We start from the raw sequence: 21,417 nt of genomic DNA, 5'->3' as shown, positions 1-21,417 counted from the left end.
GACCTGATAGACTCAGTCTAGGCAGATCCAGTCCCCTCCTCCCAGATTGAGCCAAGCATCCCTGCATAAGTCCCAGGTTTCAAACAACCAACCTGGTCCCACTGCCTGGATGCCTCCCAAACAGATCAAGCCAATCAACTGTCTCACCTATTCAGAGGGCCTGATCCAGTTGGGGGCCCCTCAGCCTTTGGTTCATAGATCATGTGTTTCCATTCATTTGGTTATTTGTCCCTGTGCTTTATCCAACCTTGGTTTCAACAATTCTCGCTCATATAAACCCTCCTCTTTCTAGCTAATTAGACACCCAGCGCTCCACCCGGGGCCTAGCCATGGATGTCTGCATCCAGATTCCTCAGTCCTTGGATAGGGTTTATGGCACAACTATTAGGGTGTTTGGCCATCCCATCACCAGAGTAGGTCAGTCCAGGCTGTCTCTCGACCATTGTCAGCAGTCTTTTGTGGGGTATCTTTGTGGATTTCTGTGGGCCTCTTTAGCTCTTTTAAACCAGTAAAATCTTATCACTGATTTACATGTCTTGTTACTCAACCTTCCTGCGCATCCTCCACTCATGTATAACAAACAAACAAACAAATAACAACAACAAAACACCATAGAAAATTTCCAAGGGAGCTATGAAATTTAAGATATGAAATAAAATACACTCAGTCAAAAGATGACATAGAATAAGTGCTTTATAAAAGCACTGTATTGTGGAGGAAATTCTCATCATATTTGTAGGTTTCATCAGAATAATTATATTAGTATCAGAGAAAAATTCAATGTAAGCTTACCAAGACAGTGTTTAATCTTATAAACCAAGACAACGTAAAAATTTTTATTATCAAGAATCAACACACTGATATACAGTCTCCAGCAAATGGTTTTCTATTCAGAATTGTAAAATATTCTGGAACTGTGGTTCAGGCTTGTGGGTTTAAGTTGCTCAGAAGAATCCAAGAGGATTAGATGTTTCAGACCACTCTGGGCTATGCACCAGACTGTTGTCTCAAAAACAAACCTAACAGTCAAGCAAACCAAGAAAGAGCAAAGAAATGCCAGAATTGTAAACTATCAATTGCTTTAAGCATAAATATGTGTAAAAATGTTATGCTGTAGTAATGTTCAGATCAGTAGCAAGTAACACTATTGTTCTCAGCAGCATAAGTAGGAACAGGATGAGAGAGTACAATGAAATTCATTTTGTCTTATGTCATTACAACATTCATTTCTGTTAACATGTACTCTCATTTGCTTCTATAAAACATTACTTTATGAACTAATTCCTTGAAGGCTTGTTTTACTTGTTGATTTCTCAATGTGTAAATAAAAGGGTTCAACATGGGAGCAATTGAAGTGTTGAGAACAGCCACACCTTTGGTCAGTGATGCCCTTTCATTGGCAGAAGGTTTGACATACATGAAAATGCAGCTTCCATAAGAGATGGAGATGACAATCATGTGAGAAGAACAGGTGGAGAAAGCCTTTTTCCTCTGACTGGCAGATGGGAACCTCAGAATGGTGCTGATGATGCAGATGTACGACAGGATCACTAGAGCCAATGTGAATAGCAGAGTGACAAAAGCAAAGTAAAAGCCGATCATCTCTAGACTCCTTGTATCTGAGCAGGAGAGCTGTAAGATGGGGAAGTAGTCACAGGAGAAGTGATCGATGACATTAGAAGCACAGAAGTCTAACTTGAGGACCAGCATGAGTGGTGGGAAGATGGTCAGAAATCCTGCCAGCCATGAGGCGAGGACAAGAAGGGTGCAAACTTTCTGGCTCATGATGGTGGTGTAATGCAGTGGTTTGCAGATGGCGACATAGCGATCATAAGACATAGCAGTTAGAAGAAAGAACTCAGACACCCCCATGGAGATGAAGAAAAATAACTGAGCCAAACAGTTGTTATAGGAAATTGTCTTGACTTTAGTAATTATTGATGCCAAAAATCTGGGGATGGAAACACTGGTGAATATAATTTCTAAGAAGGAGAAATTCTGGAGGAAGAAATACATAGGAGTCTTTAAGTGAGAGTTCAGCAGCGTGAGGATGACAATGGTTAGGTTTCCAGTGATACTTAGTATGTAAGCAATGAATAAAAAGATAAAAATTACAACCTGAAGCTCTGGATCATCTGTTATGCCCAAGAGTACAAACTCGGTGATCACAGAATGGTTTTTCATACTGATTTACCGTTAACAGAATCTAGTGATAAAAAAGAAATCAAAGTATAAATTTAATACAGAAGAACTGAAAAGTTAAATATTGGTATTACTATATGCAATGAGCTGAAGCAATAGGAATCTTTCTACAGATTTTTTTTTCACTAAATCTTTTCATTCCTACTAAAATATATACAGTCATACAGTTATATAAAATATATGTTGTATGAACAATTGAAAAAGAACATGTATTTGTTTTTGCTTAAAGTCACCTTCATTATTTTTACACAAAATATCTATGTTTAGAAACTGGAGGTAGCCCTTCAAATCACAAATTCTTGCAATGTACCTCACTCAACTTTATATGTAAATTTTTATTAAGACATTGTTTTCAGATTTCGTACAGTTTGTGAAAATATGCTGAACAGATAATTTAATTAATTTAAAAATCTAATGCCATTTCCAAGCTTCTGAAATTTATTGGTAGAAAATAATCACATAACCACATCTACCAAGCCACTCTCCTCTTATAATTACTTTTATTCTTAGTATGTATCAGTTGAAAACGACCATGGAAAAACATGTTTGGCACCATGGGAATACAGGACTACATGAGCTTTGCTTATAAAAGAAAGTGTTGGCTAAGATCAAGGGTAGTATCTATTCTTATCATGTTCTTAATCTAAAAGAATAAAAGTCCAAGTCAGAGAGATTAATTACAATATAGATAGAGATGAGTAATGTCTATGACAGTGGGATGCATTTATGTCATTTTAATATATTTTTTTTTGGCTAAGATCACTCTGGGCTTTTTCTTGCAAACTTTTCTGGGTACAAGGAAAATTTTAAGGTCCTTTTCCCCAAATCTCAAAGGACACCATCACCCTTCTTTTCAAGGACTGATCAGAATACATAAGATTTTCTCTAAGATTTACTTTATACAAACCACAAAGCTCTACACTGTACCATCCTGACTCCAATCCCTTCTATTCTTTCCTATTACTTATCAAACAAGATAGAGTCTGTGAATTTTCAATCATATTTCTTGTATAATTTTCAATCATATTTGTTGTATAATTTCCTGTATGAGCAACACATCAGATGGTAGATGTGAATGGTAAAGCTAATGATTAGTATTATTTAAATTACTATTTTCTGTTTCTTGCTCTTAGCATTGTCTCTATTTAGGAATATATGTAATAAACATATATATTTATCATTAATATGTCCTAAAACTACAGATTAAAAAGCAGAGACTTATTGTGGTTTGAACAATGATTGAAATATACTGAAAATGTAAAAGAAGTAGTAATAAAGTAATATTTTAAAATTCTTGCACTTTTTCCAATAAAACAAGCCTTTAGATGTCAGAAAAATCTGCATTTATTCCTAAGTATGGAGCATATGCTTGATATGTCTGATGACACCATCAAACATGTAATCCTTAATTAGTCTTTACTTACTTAAAAACAAGATGAAATTTACTCATAGTATTCTTTGAAATAAAGGTTTGTCATCCAGCTTATTCTTGTCTCTATCACAAAAAAGTGTCACATAGGAAAAAACATAGGCTGGATTGCTTGTGAGCTATCTGGCAGTCTCATAAATAAAAAATATTTCTCTTTAATACTTTTTTTTCACAGAAACAGACCTATGACTCAAATTCTAAAGCTTGCTATAGTAATCATAAGAATTCTTCAAGCAAATTTATCAAGGAAACATTTCAAAGCACCCTGGATAAGTTAGCTTGAATACTGCACAAAGATAGAAGAACTTTACTTTCTCTAACCAGTGCAGAAATCCTTCAAGACTAGATTAATGAAAGGAAGGATTCAAGCAGACGTAGGTTCATAAGATGTTGTAGTGTCATAACACATCTTCTGGAAAGCCAAACAATATAAAGAGACAATGGAAAAACTGTACAAATCAGTTGATAATCTGACCTGTCTTACCTTTGGCCAAACTAAATTTTCCCATTAAGCAGATAGATTCAGTATATACAGTGAAGGTAATTTATTCTTGATGCCTCTGGGATTAGCTAAATCCAATCCTACAATGACTCTTTGAACACAGGACACTTATTTTATTCATTAGTAAATCTCTCCCGCATAGTGAAAAGTGACAAAAACCAAAATATCTTTAAAATTAGAATTGTACTTCAGCTGTATTTTATTTTGAATTTTATAATTAACATATGAAAATTTAGTATTACAGTAGTATATAGGAACCTATCAATGTATTTCCTACGAGGTTTTTATTAGCCTCAAGGCTTCAAATTTACCAGCATAAAAACAGACTTTTCTATCAAATATTTTTATGTATTAAGGTATATTTTATTTAATCCATGTTAAAAATTTCACAAGGACAATAATTATACTATTATGTCTCATTAAATATTCTGCAACTCTCTTGTTCTGTCATTTTTTAGTACACAGTACTGATGGTATTCTTGTCACATTATCTAGACAAACTCCATTCTTGTGTAACTTCTATGTTGGATACTCAAGGAGTCTTATATGCAATTCATTAATTTAATTTTTGTTTAAGAACAGGGAATTTGGTGTACTAGTTCACCTCAGTGGTTATAATACTGCATTACATTCTGTCTTTTCGCATACATTTGTGACAATTATTGGTACAATGTATGTATAAACTAACTTTTGATAGATATTTCATTTCCCTCCTACAAATTATAAGTCCTTGACCTTACACACTAATTAAAATTGGAAATACTTAAAAATTTTATAAGTAAATGAACAAAATAATATCCTAATTCATTTCATTAAAAAGGTGGTTTCATTCAAATAAGAGCATACTTCTTGTGTTTGATATATAGAAATCCAATTTAATTGGATTTAATTGACATTTCTAAAGGAGTAGAATTTAATTGACATTTCTAAAAATATCTTGTAGTTATAAAATAGGATTTTGAAAACATTAAACAAATCAATGTGCAAAAGTTTCATCACAGGGTAGTTTCTGTGTATGTTTCTAGCATGTGAATTATACAACTCCAAAACTTTCAATATGAGTGCATAACATGAGTATCTGAAGAAGCAGGAAAATGAAATGAGGTCACTAGAGGGGCTAATAGATAAGGTAATGGCAGGATACACATGAAAGGGGAAATGGGAAAAAAACAGTGGTCTAATTAGGGAAGGAGGAGGGAGATGAGAAGAGAAGGGTAAGGTAACAGGTTGGAAAACTTTTAAGGAATTCTACTATTAACTATCTAACAATATTTGCAATATGTGCAAGTCTGTGTATACATGCACCTATATAGTTTAAATGAAATTTTCTCATCTGGGATGACAACCTTCCTCTGAAGAACCATAGACCCCCAACACCAGGCATGAGAAGTTCCTTTTTGAGTTGTTGGTCAGGATGATCTAAGAGATTCCCAGAACATTACAGGCTGTTGCTTTAGTCCTAGGGTAGCTCCTGTATTATTGGAGGTTAAGTCTCTATTGTTGGAAACACCATTTATTTTGAACACAGAGCCCAGAGGCCCCGAGCTGGATCTGAACTGGATGCTTCCTCCCTGAAGACTAGCTTTCATGGTACCACAAGGCACCATTAAAGATTCCAAAGGAGGGAAATAACCAATAGTCCTACTCATTTATGATGCCTATGAACCCCAGCAAGGACGAGCATGGCATGATAACTCTAAGAATACAGTAGGGGTACATGTTTCTTGGCACTAATCAACATCTCTTTAGTTGGACTTAAGGCCTGCTCAACAATAGGGGTATCATGAATGGTACTGGAAACCTAGACAATTATCCAGGGCTAGTGAAGTCATAAATCTTGAAGGGGAACCTATAACTACGACTTTATAAAACCAGCACAATCACTAGATATAAAAATATTTTAGCTGGGTAGTGGCGGCACATGCCTTTAATCCCAGCACTCGGGAGGCAGAGCCAAGTGGATCTCTGTGAGTTCGAGGCCAGCCTGGTCTACAGAGCAAGATCCAGGACAGGCACCAAAACTACATAGAGAAACCATGTCTTTAAACACCCCTCACCCCCCCCAAAATTATATATTTGTCCTTATACCCTCAGATGTGCATTTCTCACTTATCATCAAGGAAATTTCTCTCTAAAACAGATGACGACCCTTACAGAAAGTCACAACTAATAAAAATGCAGTTGTGGAGACAGTTCCAATAGATACAGCTACAACAAAATTGCTTCACATAAGGCTCCGATAATTACAGGAGAGGAGCCAGAAAGATTGTACTAGCTAGGAAAACAGGAAGTTTGAAGTGAGATTGCGTCCTCTTGAAATGTCCGAGAAGCTACACCAATAAAGTCCTACCAACATAGCTGCCTTAACAAGACCCGAACAAGATGGCACCCTTAGACATATCAGCACTGAAGGAGAAGAGCTCATGAGGTCTTCCCTGGATGAAGAACTATAGGCAACTCAGGAGTGCTGGAAGTGGGAGAAGTCTTACCCAGGGAAGAGCACACCAATGGTTTTCCAACACCAAGTGGTCAGCCCTGAGAACATGTATATACAAGTAGCATTGTGTGTGTAAACACTTAAAGAAAAAAAGGTCACAAATTTGAAGGAGAGCAAGAGGAATGCATGTAAAGGGTTGCAGAGAGAAAAACAAGGAGCGAAATAATGTAATTATAACAAAAAAATGATACATAAAGTTTTTCATATTCTCTAAAAATAGACATCTTCATTATTGTTTTTTTGTGTTCATGAATTGCCTATTAAATGTTTACTTTCAGTTGGAAGCTATTTATATTTATTAATATAGATGTTTGTTTATATATATAACTATTGTAATATGTTTTAAAGAATATTATTTTTAAAGTTCTTTGTGGCATTGTTCAAGTACAAAGGATGGTCCAATCTTAGATGAATTCTTCTTGGCCAATTTTTTAAGATATTTTTCTCTACATATCTCAGTTTTACATAAATATTCCTGTATATTTACAACATTTTGTGTTTTTATGTTTCAGTAGTTAATCTAACTTTAACTACTATTGTTGTTGAAGAAGTTGTATGTAACAATTAATGAAATAGAAGTCATAAATTTGAAAAGGAGTAAGGAGAGTATATGAAAGGGTTTGGAGGCAGCAATGGAAGGGGAAAAGTACAATATTAAATCAGAAAATAAAAGGAATAATTTTAAAAACTAATTCATCAACAATTTAGAATAGAAAATTTTGATTTTGACTCACGGTTTCAACTGTTAGCAATGGGATTATGTGGTAGAGTAGAACAGTTTAGATTATGTAGCCAATTTAGACCAGATAACCCAAGAGGAATAATTCTTGCACTAGATGGTTTTCTCCTTTTCAATTTTAGTCCATATAAATTTATCTGTGAACATTGTGGCCAATATTAGGGGTGTGTCTTCCTTATTAGTTAATCCCCTTGGAAAATGCCTTCACAGTATAAACAGAAAAGTGCTTCATTAACCTTTCAGGTGACTTTCAATCCATTCAAGGTGACAATCAAGATTAACCACTGAATTTCATAATGTTAATAGTCTGTGTCTCTTTCTAATGCTCTAGTTAGTCTTGGTAGGGGTTTATCAATTTAATTGGTCATTTTAAAACCACAGCTTATGGTTTCATTGAATTTTCCTAGCTAATCCTTTACTATTTGCTATAGTATTCATTATTTATTCCCTTCCTCTCACAGAGTATGAACCCTAGTTATGATGCTAATTGTATGCATTTAATTTTAAGTATACATCTATTTGTGTAGATATAGTGTGATTTATTATCATGCATGCACATACACACATACACACACACTTTCTCACATGTGGTAAAATTTAATTGTTTTCCAAATATACCTTTGATTTTATAAAGTCCTATTTAATTAATCTTCAATTTTTGTCACATTTTGAATTTCATATAGTATAAGATATTTTCATTTTTTCCAACTTTTTAATGCATTGGCTATTTACAACAATATTGTTTCATTCTCACATATTTTCTTTTTTAAGTTTTTAATTTGTAAAGAGTTTATTTTAGTTAACGGTTCACGATGTGGGGATGTCAAGGCAGCAGGAGCTTAAACCAGCAAGTCACATTATGTCAACAACCAGGAAACAGAGAGATGAATACTAACTAGTGCTCAATTACTACTTCCTGTGACCAGGATCCCCCGCTCTGACATGGGATGGTCTGCCCACATCAACATGATAACCCCCCATGGGTATTCCCAGAGGTCCATATCCTACTTTTATATCTTTATTTGAATTAGTAATTTCTAGTTTGATTCCATTATGACCTGTATATAAAATTGTATAATGTCTAGTCCTTCAGTTTGTAATATCTAGATTAGAGCTGGTCTTTATTGTTGAATATTTCATGGTCCCTTGGGAATATTATCCAATGACTATAGTAAGTGAAGGATGGATATAGAAGAAACACATACAAGAACATTTATGATCTAAAAATCTAAGTTTTAGAGAGCATATAATATATAAATATATATATAATATTAATATTATCATGTTAACAGAGAACCAGGAAGGTTAATTTGCTTACTTTGTATAGAAAGGTTGAATAGTAGGATTGTGACTGGTAGTGTGTTCTATAGGGCATTGGATATTGAGATAGTAATATATAATAGGATTTACGTCTAAACTGCAGAGGTGTAGATTTGGTTGATAAGGGCACAATGTAATAAAGACCATGATAAATTAAAAAATTTGAGGGGTGTTAATTACGCTAGAAGAGAATGATTAAATATGAGAGTGAGATTTAGTTTTGATACATGTTTAAATTATGTTAATTACATCTTTTTCCCCTTTCCCTTTCTTCCCTTTAATCCCTCCTGGATACCCTTCATTCGACCCCTCCCACGCCCCTCCTCAAATTGACAGTCTCTTTTTAAAATTATTATTGTTTTATACATATACATGTATGTGCAAATATATAAATATTTCTGTGTCTGGTTTTTTTGTGTGTGTGTACTTGAAAAGTGAAAAGACCTATTACTGAAGCAAGTACCACAGACCTAGAAGACAGAAATGAGACATAATCAGAAAAATTCAAAAACAGAGTTGGCTACAATAGAACTTCATCTATTTGTATCCCCAGCAGATCTTGTATAATATTAGAGGGACCAGCCTCAAAATTATACATCCCAGGGGCTCAGGAGAGAGAACTACTAACGGTGAGGACTATTTTCAGGAAATAGAATCTCAGCACACCGAGCTCTATAGTCCACTTGCTTTAATTCCTCTGGCATAACATCATTTATACACAGCTTCAGTTCTGTTCTCATGTCTAGCTCCTTTCTTGCCTGATTTCTCTATATTTATCTACTGTTCCCTCTAGGTTCTATCTTAATTCCTTCATATAGTTCTGTCCCTTCTAGGTTCTCATCTATCTAGTTCTTTCCCCTATCAGCTCCTCTCCCATCTCCTTCTCTCTATTCTGGCTCTTCCTCATCTTTTTCTTCCCCATCTGGCTCTTCCTTATCTTCCATCTCGTTCCTCTAGTCCTCTCTTTTAGCCCTTCAATCTAGTTCTTCCCCATCTCAGTTCGTTCCTCTCAAGTTCTTACCCATCTAGTTCTTCCATTCTCTTTTCTCTTCTCCTCTCTATGCCCTGGAAGTTCCGGTATATAAAGGGAGAGTCCGAGCTAAATTGTGTAAAGCTATTACTTAACATCCACCTCTCCTAGGCGGTGTCCCCTTGTGGAATTTATCATAAGTCAGGAGACTTGCATGTGGGCTGTTATCATTGTTAGTCCTCGGAAGTTGGGCGCCCCCCCCCCCGGCCGGTATCTCCTTGTGGAATTTAAGTCAGGAGACATGCAGGTGGGCTGTTATCATTGTTAGTCCTGGGAAGTTGGGCACCCACCTGGGTGATGTTTCCTGTAGTCCTTGAAAGTGGCTAAGGGAGATAATCTGATTCCAGAGAAAGCCTTTCCTGAGGCTCTTCTCCAAATACCTGGAATGTGTATGTTCAGAGAGTGATCAGTCCACACTGTTAGCCCTTCTTAGGGAAAAGTCAATTGGGAAAGCTATGAAGGCACACATGATTTTCATAACAGAATACAGCTGATATATAGCAAGCCAAGTAACACCAAAAACTCCTTGGGATTTGGCTTCCTCTGGAGGAATTCCCTGATCCCTCCAGGTAGTGACTTTGCCATAACCAGCTGAGTTCTTATGATATATTCCTGTGTCCCACAGCAAGCAGAGTGTACAGTGTTTATATCAATTGGCAGTTTATATCTTATACAGCTCTTGGCTACAGGACCAATTACAAAATAAATAGTTTATTATTTGCTTTTGTTTTTTCTTCTCCAACAGCTTTCTGGGGATTTTCCATTTCACCTTATTTTAGAACCATGAAGTAAGGGCATTGTGACAGTTAATATATGATGCTCAAATAATTTTTGGGATGTCTGTGAGTATGTGTCTCAGAAGAGATCACCATGTAATTGGTACACTGTCTGGAGAAGGTATTTTCCCCATTGTGGGTAAGCATTGTCCTATCTGTTGCTGACTATTATAGGAAAAAATGACAGAAGAGTGAACTTTCCTTCCTGTGATGAGTCTTATCCATTATTAATGACCTAAAAGTTTTGATAGTAGTGTAGCTAGAGTTTTCCTGCCTTGCCCATAGTCAGGACAAATCTTTGTCACCCGCCAGTCCCACAGCCACTCAGACCCAACCAAGTAAACACAGAGACTTTTATTGCTTACAAACTATATTGCTGTGGCAGGCTTCTTGCTAACTCTTCTTATAGCTTAATTAATCCATTTCCATAAATCTATACCTTGCCACGTGGCTGGTGGCTTACCGGCATCTTCACATGCTGCTGGTCATGGTGGTGGCTGGCAGTGTCTCTCCGCCTCAGCCTTCCACTTCCCAGAATTCTCCTCTCTCCTTGTCCCACCTACTTCCTGCCTGGCAACTGGCTAATCAGTGTTTTATTTATTGACCAATCAGAACAATTTGACATACAGACCATCCCAAGCATAGTAGCTTTACAAATTTATGAAAAAACATAGATTTTTTATAAGGTTTTGGATGGTATTTATTGTTTATATAAGCACCATGGCTACCATATGTTGAGTAAACTGAAAAGTCCATCTCTTCCTACCCTTAGATAGTCCTCATGCCTAAAGTCTCAATCAGGTATGAAGTCACTGGGCCCTCCTTCTCAGTTTGTAAAAGCCAATTCCCCTTAATAAACCTCTCTGATGTATCTGATAGCTACTGCTGCTGTGGAGACAGCTTCCAGCAGTACCCAGTGAAAGAGGGACACACACACACACACACACACACACACACACACACACACACACTCTGTTATGGTCTTTCTATCATCTTCAGTCTCAGTTCTTTATTTCTTATATCAGATATCTAGATGTATCTATCACTCCTGTCTCTGTGGTTGATACATTGTGCACCCCAATAAACTTATCTGGGGGTCAGAGAACAGAATAGCCACTATATTAAACATAGGTTTAGGCAATGGTAGCACATGCCTTTAATCCTAGAATTCAGAAGGCAGAGATCCAGGAGTTCAAAGTCACAGTGGAAACATCCAGGCATGGTAACACACGCCTTTAATCCCAGGAAGTGATGGCAGGAAACAGAAAGGTATATAAGACATGAGGACCAGGAACTAGAGCCTTTTATTAAGCTTTTAGGCTTTTAGCAGCAGTTCAGCTGAGATCCATTTGTATGAGGACTCAGAGGTTTCCAGCCTGAGGAAACAGGAACAGCTTAGGAATTGGCGAGGCAAGGTGGCTGTGGCTTGTTCTGCTTCTCTGATCTTTCAGTGTTCACCCCAATATCTGGCTCCTGGGTTTGTTTTTTATTAATAAGACCTTCTAGAAATCCGTCTACATGTCTCTCTTGATATTTTCCTTCTAACTAATGTTATTTTTCCCTTACAGCTTATATACCCCAGCAAAACCTTTCAGGCAATATAAAAGTTATAATGTGGTTACATTATATTTTTCAAGTGAATGAATACAAGTAAAAAACAGCATGTTTTCCAAATCTCTTACATGATTAAATGTTTTACATATTACAGGTGAAAAAAAAGTTGTCCCAAGAACCCACATACATTCATACCCAAGCAATTTGTTATAGATTAAGAGAGTGAGCAAGTAAGGTATTCTTTTCAGCCAGTTTTCTGCTGGAAGGCTGAATTTTTGTGGTTACAAAGAAAGGACCAATAACTTTATTATTTATCTTAAAAGGTAATCTTACAAGAAATCTTAGAAGAATGACAAATCTAAACTTTTATATATGAAATGCAATCAGTCATCTCTAACTTTAAATCTTTAGGGTGCATACCCAATCACCAAAATTTTTTTTTATATCAAGAAGCTGAGGATATAAGAAATTAATCATCACCTTTGGTCATCAACCAATTCTAAGCAAGAAAGGCATGTCAGCTAATAATAATTGGACTGCTTTGTTGTTGTTCCCTGACCTTAAAGAGTCCCTCACTCAACTATGTGCCTTGCTAAAACTTTAGATGGTTTCCTTGACTTTCCCACCTCAAAGCTAGTCACAAAACATCTTAATCTAACCTTGTTCTTTAAAGCTTCGTTTCATCTATGATGCACTCCAAAACTTGTGAACACATCTCATAACATTAAGATTAAAAGAATTTAAGCTTGCTAGGCTATTGGGACTCAATTGTTTTGCTTAACCATTAACCCAAGCCACAGTCTGTATGGCTCCCCAAAAGAAATTCATGTGTTCTAATTGTGTGGTACTTCCTTGTTTTACTTTTTATCCTCTGTAGCCTCTGCTTTGTGGTGATATTTTATTTATGCTGAAATGTGGTGATATTTTATTTGTGCTTTAATAAATGAAGCTTGCCTGGAGATCAGAGGAAAAAGGCCAGTCATTAAGTAAACAAAGAAGTTAGGCACACACCCTTAATCCAATCACTTGACAGGCAGGATCTCTGTATGTTGAAGGCCACACTGGAAATAGAGCCAGGTGTAGTGGCACACACTTTAAATTCCAAAAGTAGTTAACCACAGAGGTCTGTAGGTCTGTACAGACAGATGGGAAGTGGCAGAGTTATGGAGGAAGAGGAAGTAATGTAGCTGAATGGAGAGAGCAAATCAGATGGCAGAACAGCAAGGCATATAGATGTGGGTAGACAGGAACTAACTTGCATTTGGAGGCTACAGAGTTGGTTAGATAAGTTTGGTTGGTGGCTTTTCCTATTTCCCTGATCTCTCTAAGGCTTTCACCCCTATGTTTTGCTATGTGTTTTTTTTTTATTTAATAAGACCATTTAGAAATTAATCTACACTGCTTTATCAGAAGCAGGGACAACTTTTATCCTACTCTTACCTAGGTTAATTTTTCCACTAAACTAATCTCTATTATAATCTCATACTATATTTATTAAAAATCCTCGATCTTCAAAATTCTATTTAAACTGACACTTATTGTTGTATAAAATCATTGCTTCAGTTAAACAGTACAGCTTAGGTGGAAATCATTGTCATAATAATCCATAGGTAAAAATACCCAGTAGAATGGGATATTCCAAGACTACATTAAGGGCAGTGGGGATCTCCCCATGCCCATTCACACCATGCCAGATACCAGAGAAAAATGGCAGCAGCCAACATGCAAAGACACAGCAGAAGCAAGAAGCATTCTGGGGCTGAGCCCAGGACCTCGCCTATCTGAGATTCACCCATCAGGGTTTCGTTTCCTGGTGGGCTGATCCCCTAAAATCAATGGCCATATGCTGCTCCTCTGACATCACAACCAGCAGATAGCTGTTTTTGTATTGCCAATTGTTTCAATCTCTCTGGAGAACCCTGATGAATGCACTCATTTCCCATGTGGTTAGAGAAATGACTTTTAGTGGGACAGAGTAAAATGAAGGACCAGCTATCCTGCAGTTTTTTCTAAAGTCCAATATCAGAAATACAATATTGTCAAAATTAATTGTGAGCAATGATTATCTATGTCTGTGATTAGGCTTGGATTTTTAACATTATTTTCAATTTTGATATTGTTTTTCATTATTTTTCTATTTTGTGTCTTTCTGCAATGTTATCTTTGACAAATTTGTAATCATTAAATATAGCTAATATATATTAGGGTAGATATAGTTATCTAGGGTAAATATAGTTACCCTAGGAGGTATGTCTGCTTATCTGCATCCTGAGCATTATTCAAGACACATAATTAGTTATTTTCCCTCTGCAGTTAAAAACTAGTTGAGGCTACTCTGAATAGGAGTGTGTCCATGATCTCTTCCCCTGTATGTTTGGTGGTGTATAGAAAGGCTATTGGTTTTTGCAAGTTAATTCTGTATCCTGCAACTTTGCTGAAATTGTGATCACTTCCAGAAGTTTTCTGATAGAATTTTCTGGGATCTGTCATGTATAATATCATGTCATCCATAAATAAGGAAAATTGGATTTCTTATTTTCCTAATTATACTCCTTTAATTTCCTTCTTCTGACTTATAGTTCAAGCTAGCATTGATATAATATGCATACACAATCTAATACAAACTGGTTAGCTCTGAAATAATATGCACACAAACAACAAAAGATGGACTTGGTTGTTATATATTGATGCATCTCTTAATATATAACAATAATAGTCAAAGAAAAAGAGCCCATCAATTTGAGAGGGGACATAGGAGAGATTTAAGGGAGGAAGCATTTGAGCAGTTAGATGAAGGAAAGAGAAGAGACAAGTAATATAACTATATTTTAATTAAAATGTATTTTAAAAGAAAAGTAGAAAGTAGACCAACAAAACCAGAGAGTTTGTAAGAACAAGTCCAGACATCCAGATGAAGTCAGGAAGGTAGAGGATCTCTATAAAAAGTATCAAATCTTTCACTCAGATGTCATGGCATCACATAGATAGTGTATCAGCATACACTTTGTGGTGACAATAAATGAATAAAAGTCTCATTTTTTTATTTTGTGTGCCTGTGTGTATATTGTGTGTGGTCATACATGGGCCATGATTTGTGTGGAGATGAGAGGACAATTTGTAGACGTTTGCTCTCCTCCCACCATGGGATGTGGGCTTGGTGGCAGGTGCCTTTATTTGTTGAGCCATCTCCCAAGCCATGGCATTAACAATTTTAATTATGAGTGTATTCATATTTATTTATTTTATTTATTTATTCACTTAATTATGAGTATATTAAAAAAAAATAACAATTGCTAGTATTTTAATATTACAATTTAATTTTGTTTTATATACTTTACTGATCTGTGGGTTTTTGTCCCCAAACAAGTTATTTAGTCTTAACTTACCTGATATTTTCCTTTATTTGCAGATGGGACAATATGTACTTTGAAGTAATAGAACTCTCAGTTCTGTCAATTATCTTTTAAATATAAAATTTGTCATGCATTTTGGGAGGTAGAAAATTAGGAAAAAATCAGCAATTTCCATCTATAATATAATCTGAATCCCTTCAAATTCTATTACTTTTCTTTTTTCAGCAAAATTTATCATATTCTTTTTCTCAGTTTATGACAATCATTAAAAATAATGCAACAAAGATCACAATTATACCATTTTTTATTAAGACATCAGTTCATGTAATTGAGAAAACTGTTGTCCACAATTCTTACTTCAGTTGCATACACGTATGCATAAATATGTACGCACACTTTGCTTAGTTATGTTTTAAATTAATCTTAATATCTTAAGTATAATATATTAAATGGAAATTTTAACGAATAAAATCTTGTTAGTTTTCAATTACTATGACAAAACTCTTGAGGAAATGGCTTAAAACAAGAAGGATTTATTTGGCTAAAACTTTTATCTGTTGACTCCACTACTATGTTTTGGGAGCTGGATGGGACCAGTAACTTCTCAAAAATCACATCTCTAGTGTCCCACTTCATCCAACCACGCTGCACCTTTTTATAGTAACTTCTCAAAAATCACATCTCTAGTGTCCCACTTCATCCAACCACGCTGCACCTTTTTATAATCCATGAATTCAGAGCCAAGTGATGCAACAGTTTCCCGACAGTAACTCCATCCAGAGACTAAACCCTCGGCATATGCACCGTGTTTAGAAACTTCACATTCACACTGTAACACTAACTTTATATAATGGGAAATTTTTCTTTGTTTGAGGGTCATATTTTATAGAAAATGTATCCTCCATATAATAAATCAAATTATACTTTTTTCAAAGTAGTTCAAAAAGTGAGAAGAAAAAGTGTGTAAATACACTTTGTAGTAAACATGTATATTAAGAATATATTGCATATATGACTACATATTATACATGTATATGTACCACTCAAGGTTTAGCTAATTGTCAACAGAGTACATATCTGACTATAAATGCACATATTAAATACATGTTGTTTGGCTACTGTTATTGACAAAGGGGCCCCTGGCAATGGGATCAGGATCCCATACATATGCATACACACACATATATAATGTATATGTGTGTATGTGTGTATATGTATCAATCTTTCTATACATAGTCTCTCTCCATACACACACACACACACACACACACACAAACACACACACACAAACACACACACACACACAAACACATATATACACATATGGGGAATTCATGGAATTTGTTTACAAAACATCCATTAAACACATAGCTCATGTATATATTATGAATGATTGTCATTCTTTATTTTTAATTATTTAAGAAAATTTTCTATTCACTTTAAATACCAATAGATTCCCCCCTCATACCTCCTTTAGCTTCTCCCCCGTCTTTCCCCCCCCAACCAACTTCCTTACCCCCTCCTCCAAAATGGTAATGCCTCCCTGGTACGTTCAATTGAGGCAGGAACAAGCCCTTCCCCCACTGCATCAAGGCTGAGCAACATGTCCCACCATAGGAATTTGGGCTCCAGAAAACCAGCTCATTCACCAGGCATTCTGATCCCATTGCCAGGGGCCCCTCAAATAGACCAAGTTACATAACTACCTACTGTATGCAGAGGGCTTAGTCATCAGGGAAATGCAAATCAAAATAACTCTGAGATACCATAATACACCTGTCAGAATGGCTAAGATCTAATACACTGATGACAGCTTATGTTGGAGAGGATGTGGAGTAAGGGGAACACTCCTCCACTGTTGCTTTAGAAATCAGTATGACCACTTCTCTGAAAATTGGGAATCAATCTACCTCAATACTCAATGATACCACTCTTGGGCATATACCCAAGGGATGCTCAATCAAGCCACAAGGACACTTGCTGATTGTCATTCTTTATTGATAAATAAATTACATGAATATATCACATTGTAGTTACTAAGTAATATTGCTTGTGCTTTTAAATGAAATTAAATGAAATGTAATATTACATTTCATTTAATTTCATGACCTTTAAAGATATATCCTAGAATGACTACCCAATCATAATGAGAAGTATGTAAAAAGATGTGAAAATTGACAAATGCATTTCAAGTATATATTGAGTAAAATACATTAATGTTTACAATGTGCTTTCCCATTTCTGGGGATAAATTTTCCAGCATATATCTCAAACTGTAATATTATCTGTATAATAAATTACAGTTAAGAAGCTGTTATTATGAAATACCAGAAGAATCTTATATCAGACAAGAAGATTATAGTAGGTCAAGATATACAATAATAAGATAAGCTAGTAAATTGTTAACAAAAATAAAGAATAAAACAAGGAGGGTGGGCAGTGCCACACTGATGTGACTGGGTCACTGGCATTTAAGTTTAACTTATGAATTGGCCTTCAGTGTGGCCCACACTCACAGGCCACATCATTTCATGTACTTGTGAAAAATACCATCTTCTTTGCTGTGTTCATAAAGGCTTGCTTGACTTGCTGATTCCTCAGGCTATAAATGAAGGGGTTTAGCATAGGAGCTACTGAAGTATTTAGTATGGCAACCCCCTTGGTCAAAGATGCTCTATCTGATGCTGAGGGCTTAATGTACATAAAAATGCAGCTTCCATAAGAGATGGAGATGACAATCATGTGGGAAGAACACGTGGAAAAGGCCTTTGTCCTCTGACTAGCAGAAGGAATCTTCACAATTGTTCGGATGATATATGTGTAGGACAGAAATACTAACACCAAAGTGAACATTAGGGTAAAGACAGCACAGGAAAACCCCATCTTCTCCAGGAATTTTGTATCTGAACAGGAAAGTTGCAGCAGGGGGAAATAATCACAGGTATAGTGATCAATGATGTTGGACCCACAGTAATCAAGATGTAGGAGCAACATGAGCGCAGGGAAGATGATTAGGAAAGAGACCAGCCAGCAGGCAAAGACAAGCATTGTGCAGACTTTCTGACTCATGATGGTCAGGTAATGAAGGGGCTTGCAGATGGCAACATAACGATCATAGGACATGGCAGCCAGAAGGTAAAATTCAGTGACTCCAAAGAGAATGAGAAAAAATAACTGAGCTATGCAGTTGTTGAAGGAAATGGTTTTATCTCCTGAGATAATGGTACCCAAGAACTTGGGTATGCAGACAGTCGTAAAGGACACTTCTAATACAGAGAAGTTCCTGAGGAAGAAATACATGGGGGTCTGGAGCTGGGAATCCAGCAGGGTGAGAGTGATGATGGTCAGATTCCCTGTGATGCTGAGTGTGTAGGTGATGAAGAGAAAGACAAAGATCACAATCTGGAGCTTGGGGTCATCTGTTAACCCCAGAAGAATAAACTCTGTGGTTTCTGTATGGTTTTTCATTCTGCATTCACTTTTTAAAAATTTTAGCCTGACCTATTTAAAAAAAAAAAAAAAACACCGACAACCAACTTGAACAACAGAATAATAAATCTTACAGCATGGAGCTAGAATTTTGTAAAAATATGCTTTCTCTATATTCAGGAGCATTGGAAACCACACAGTAGCACCAATGGTTCTTTAATTCCTTCCATTTTGTAGGGGAAAAAACCTTTTATTGATATCAGATTTTGAAACTAAATTAATTGGTAAAAATAACATGAGATATCAATATTATCAACACAATAAAATGCCTAGTGTGGGAAAAAAATTGGGCGAGTCTGTGGAGAGAAAAGAATTTACAGGATCTGATGCTAGGCATGTGAATTAGTACAGGCACCATGCAGAGTAATAAGGCAGCTCTCTAGTGCTTACTATGGAACTATTGTAGGATCCTATGATCTCACCATTGGGTATATATACATGGTAAATATATTCAAATACAAAGGAAATACTAACACTTGCATGTCTATTGTGACGCTGTTCTAATGCCTTCAATATGGAATCAGCATTGTGGCATATCAACAGAGAATGTAGTATGAAAATATTTTTCTCAGCCAAAGAAGACTGAAATCCTAGAATTGTCAGAAAAATTTCTGGAACTGGAGAAAATTATGTTGAGCAAAATAAGACAAACACAGAAAGACAAATGCTCTAGATTTCATTTATATTTGAAAAGTTTTAAATCCTCATCCCAAAGAACAAATTGTTACTAGAAAATTTAAAGGGTATGGGGTTTGGCTGGGCAGAAGTATGGAGGCAGGATGTTTGGATATGATGAATGCTTGGTGTATTTATGCAGAAACATCATGTAATTCCACTAATGTGCAGAATAAATATGAATGAATAATAAAAGATAAACAAAATAAAACAGAATACCAAATTGATAGATGTCACACAGCCTGAAGTGGCAAAACAGGGGTTTGTAGGTAGACTCATAAGGCCAGATACCTCTTATCTTTAGAGGTGCCTCCAAATGTTATAAGAATATCATCACCTTTGTGTTAGTGTTCCAATGTCCTTGCAAATTTCCCTTCACGTAAAAGTTTATTGTACTAAGAATTATAAAATAATGAGAAAGATATTTTATTTCTAAGAGTGATTATTTTGTTTTTAGCAATTTATCCTTATTTAAAACATCACTTTTCAAATTCCTGTATCAAACTTTTTGGAAATTAGATGGGACGAGACCATTTTCCCCTCACTAATCTTAAGCATGAGGGTGACAAAGGTCAATGAGATACAAAAGGAAACAAACAGCAAGGCTGAAACCTCAGGTGTAGTGCATGTGATCCCCGAAAGTTCACAGTGCTTTAGCTGAACTATTGTTATTCTGAAAGCTTTCTTCCTACCCAACAGATTTTTTCTATTTGAAATAAATGTTATTATTATCATCTATATTCAATCATGTCCCATAATAGCTTTATTTACTTATATTTAAAAACTAAGTTTAAGTGCCAGTAAAAAATAAATTTTATGGTTAGTACCATAGATACAGAAAGAAGAAATCTTTCTAGTTTTGGATGCAATCCATTTTCTAGTTCTGCTAATCACTTTCTATCCTATGGTCAGTGTCTCATCTATAAATATAATATTTTTTCAGCAAATAAGTCAATCTCCTAGGTTAATTCAGAGTACTAAATAATTTGATAAATGTGAAACTTTAGGAAAATGCTTAAAATTTAATAGAAGTCATCTAGGCATGTACAGTGAGAAAGCAGTTCTTAACAACTGAAAAGTAAAACATCAGGACTAGGATAGTGGCCTGTGTCAATGACTGTCTCAAATAATCATAAATAGATCTAATACCAAATGAGTTACTTAAAACAACAATAACAATAAAGAAAAATAGACACTACCCAATTCTATGGTACCATTTAAGCTTAGGAATATGATTCTTTTACATTTATTCTTTCACTTGTCTATATGGGGCTGGCTTCTCCTTTTGGGCTGCTTGTGGTGCTTAATGTCTTTACCACAACCACCACCACTGCCACCACAACCTCTACCTCAACCACAAACTTCTCTCATCTTCAGCGTGGCTTGTTAACTGTATTGAAGGTAGTTACACTGCTACACATGACCAATCTGTATATCCTTTAGCAACAATGTTTCTGAAAGTGACTACCAACTGTTGTAGAACATAGGCACACACACTCACAATAGGCCTTGCTTATAGAACTTTATATTGACTCCAAGTCACTGTTTTAAATTTCCATGACATAAATAATACCTGTTGCATAAATTTCTCAAGATTCTGCCAAATCTCCCAAGCTCACCATGTTTAAAACTGTACCACTGTCTCCTGTCAACTCTTCTGCTACTCTGTATTCTTGGAAGTTGGGATAGCATCATACTTCCAATTAACGTAAACAGTTCAGTGTTTAGTATAATTTGTTTAGGTTAGATGAAGCTTTAGTTCAGTTGCTTTTCAATGTATATGTTGTTTCATCACCCGCTGCTGTCCACCATAGCTCTCCATTCTGTGCTGTGTGGTAGCATGGAAATGAC

The 21,417-nt window shown here is 35.7% G+C and overlaps 2 protein-coding genes across 2 annotated transcripts; both read right to left on the bottom strand.

The window, feature by feature from the left end:
* Positions 1 to 1,245: 1,245 nt before the first annotated feature.
* Positions 1,246 to 2,184, bottom strand: LOC114683550 (olfactory receptor 6C3-like). The gene has a single exon (XM_028857876.1). The coding sequence runs from the start codon at positions 2,182 to 2,184 to the stop codon at positions 1,246 to 1,248; it is 939 nt and encodes a 312-aa protein (XP_028713709.1).
* Positions 2,185 to 17,931: 15,747 nt separating this feature from the next.
* Positions 17,932 to 18,882, bottom strand: LOC114683547 (olfactory receptor 6C1-like). Its single transcript, XM_028857873.1, has one exon. It carries the CDS (start codon positions 18,868 to 18,870, stop codon positions 17,932 to 17,934), a length of 939 nt encoding a protein of 312 aa, XP_028713706.1. The 5' UTR covers positions 18,871 to 18,882.
* Positions 18,883 to 21,417: the final 2,535 nt, after the last annotated feature.

The sequence above is a fragment of the Peromyscus leucopus genome, chromosome 18 (genome assembly GCF_004664715.2).
Source record: "Peromyscus leucopus breed LL Stock chromosome 18, UCI_PerLeu_2.1, whole genome shotgun sequence".
Taxonomy (NCBI): domain Eukaryota; kingdom Metazoa; phylum Chordata; class Mammalia; order Rodentia; family Cricetidae; genus Peromyscus; species Peromyscus leucopus.
The sequence above is the reverse complement of the archived record's forward strand: the minus strand, read 5'-3'. Positions and strand labels throughout refer to the sequence as shown.

Excerpts from the sequence above, each read along its gene's own strand:
- LOC114683550 (XM_028857876.1), bottom strand. The coding sequence starts at position 2,184 with ATGAAAAACCATTCTGTGATCACCGAGTTTGTACTCTTGGGCATAACA.
- LOC114683547 (XM_028857873.1), bottom strand. The coding sequence starts at position 18,870 with ATGAAAAACCATACAGAAACCACAGAGTTTATTCTTCTGGGGTTAACA.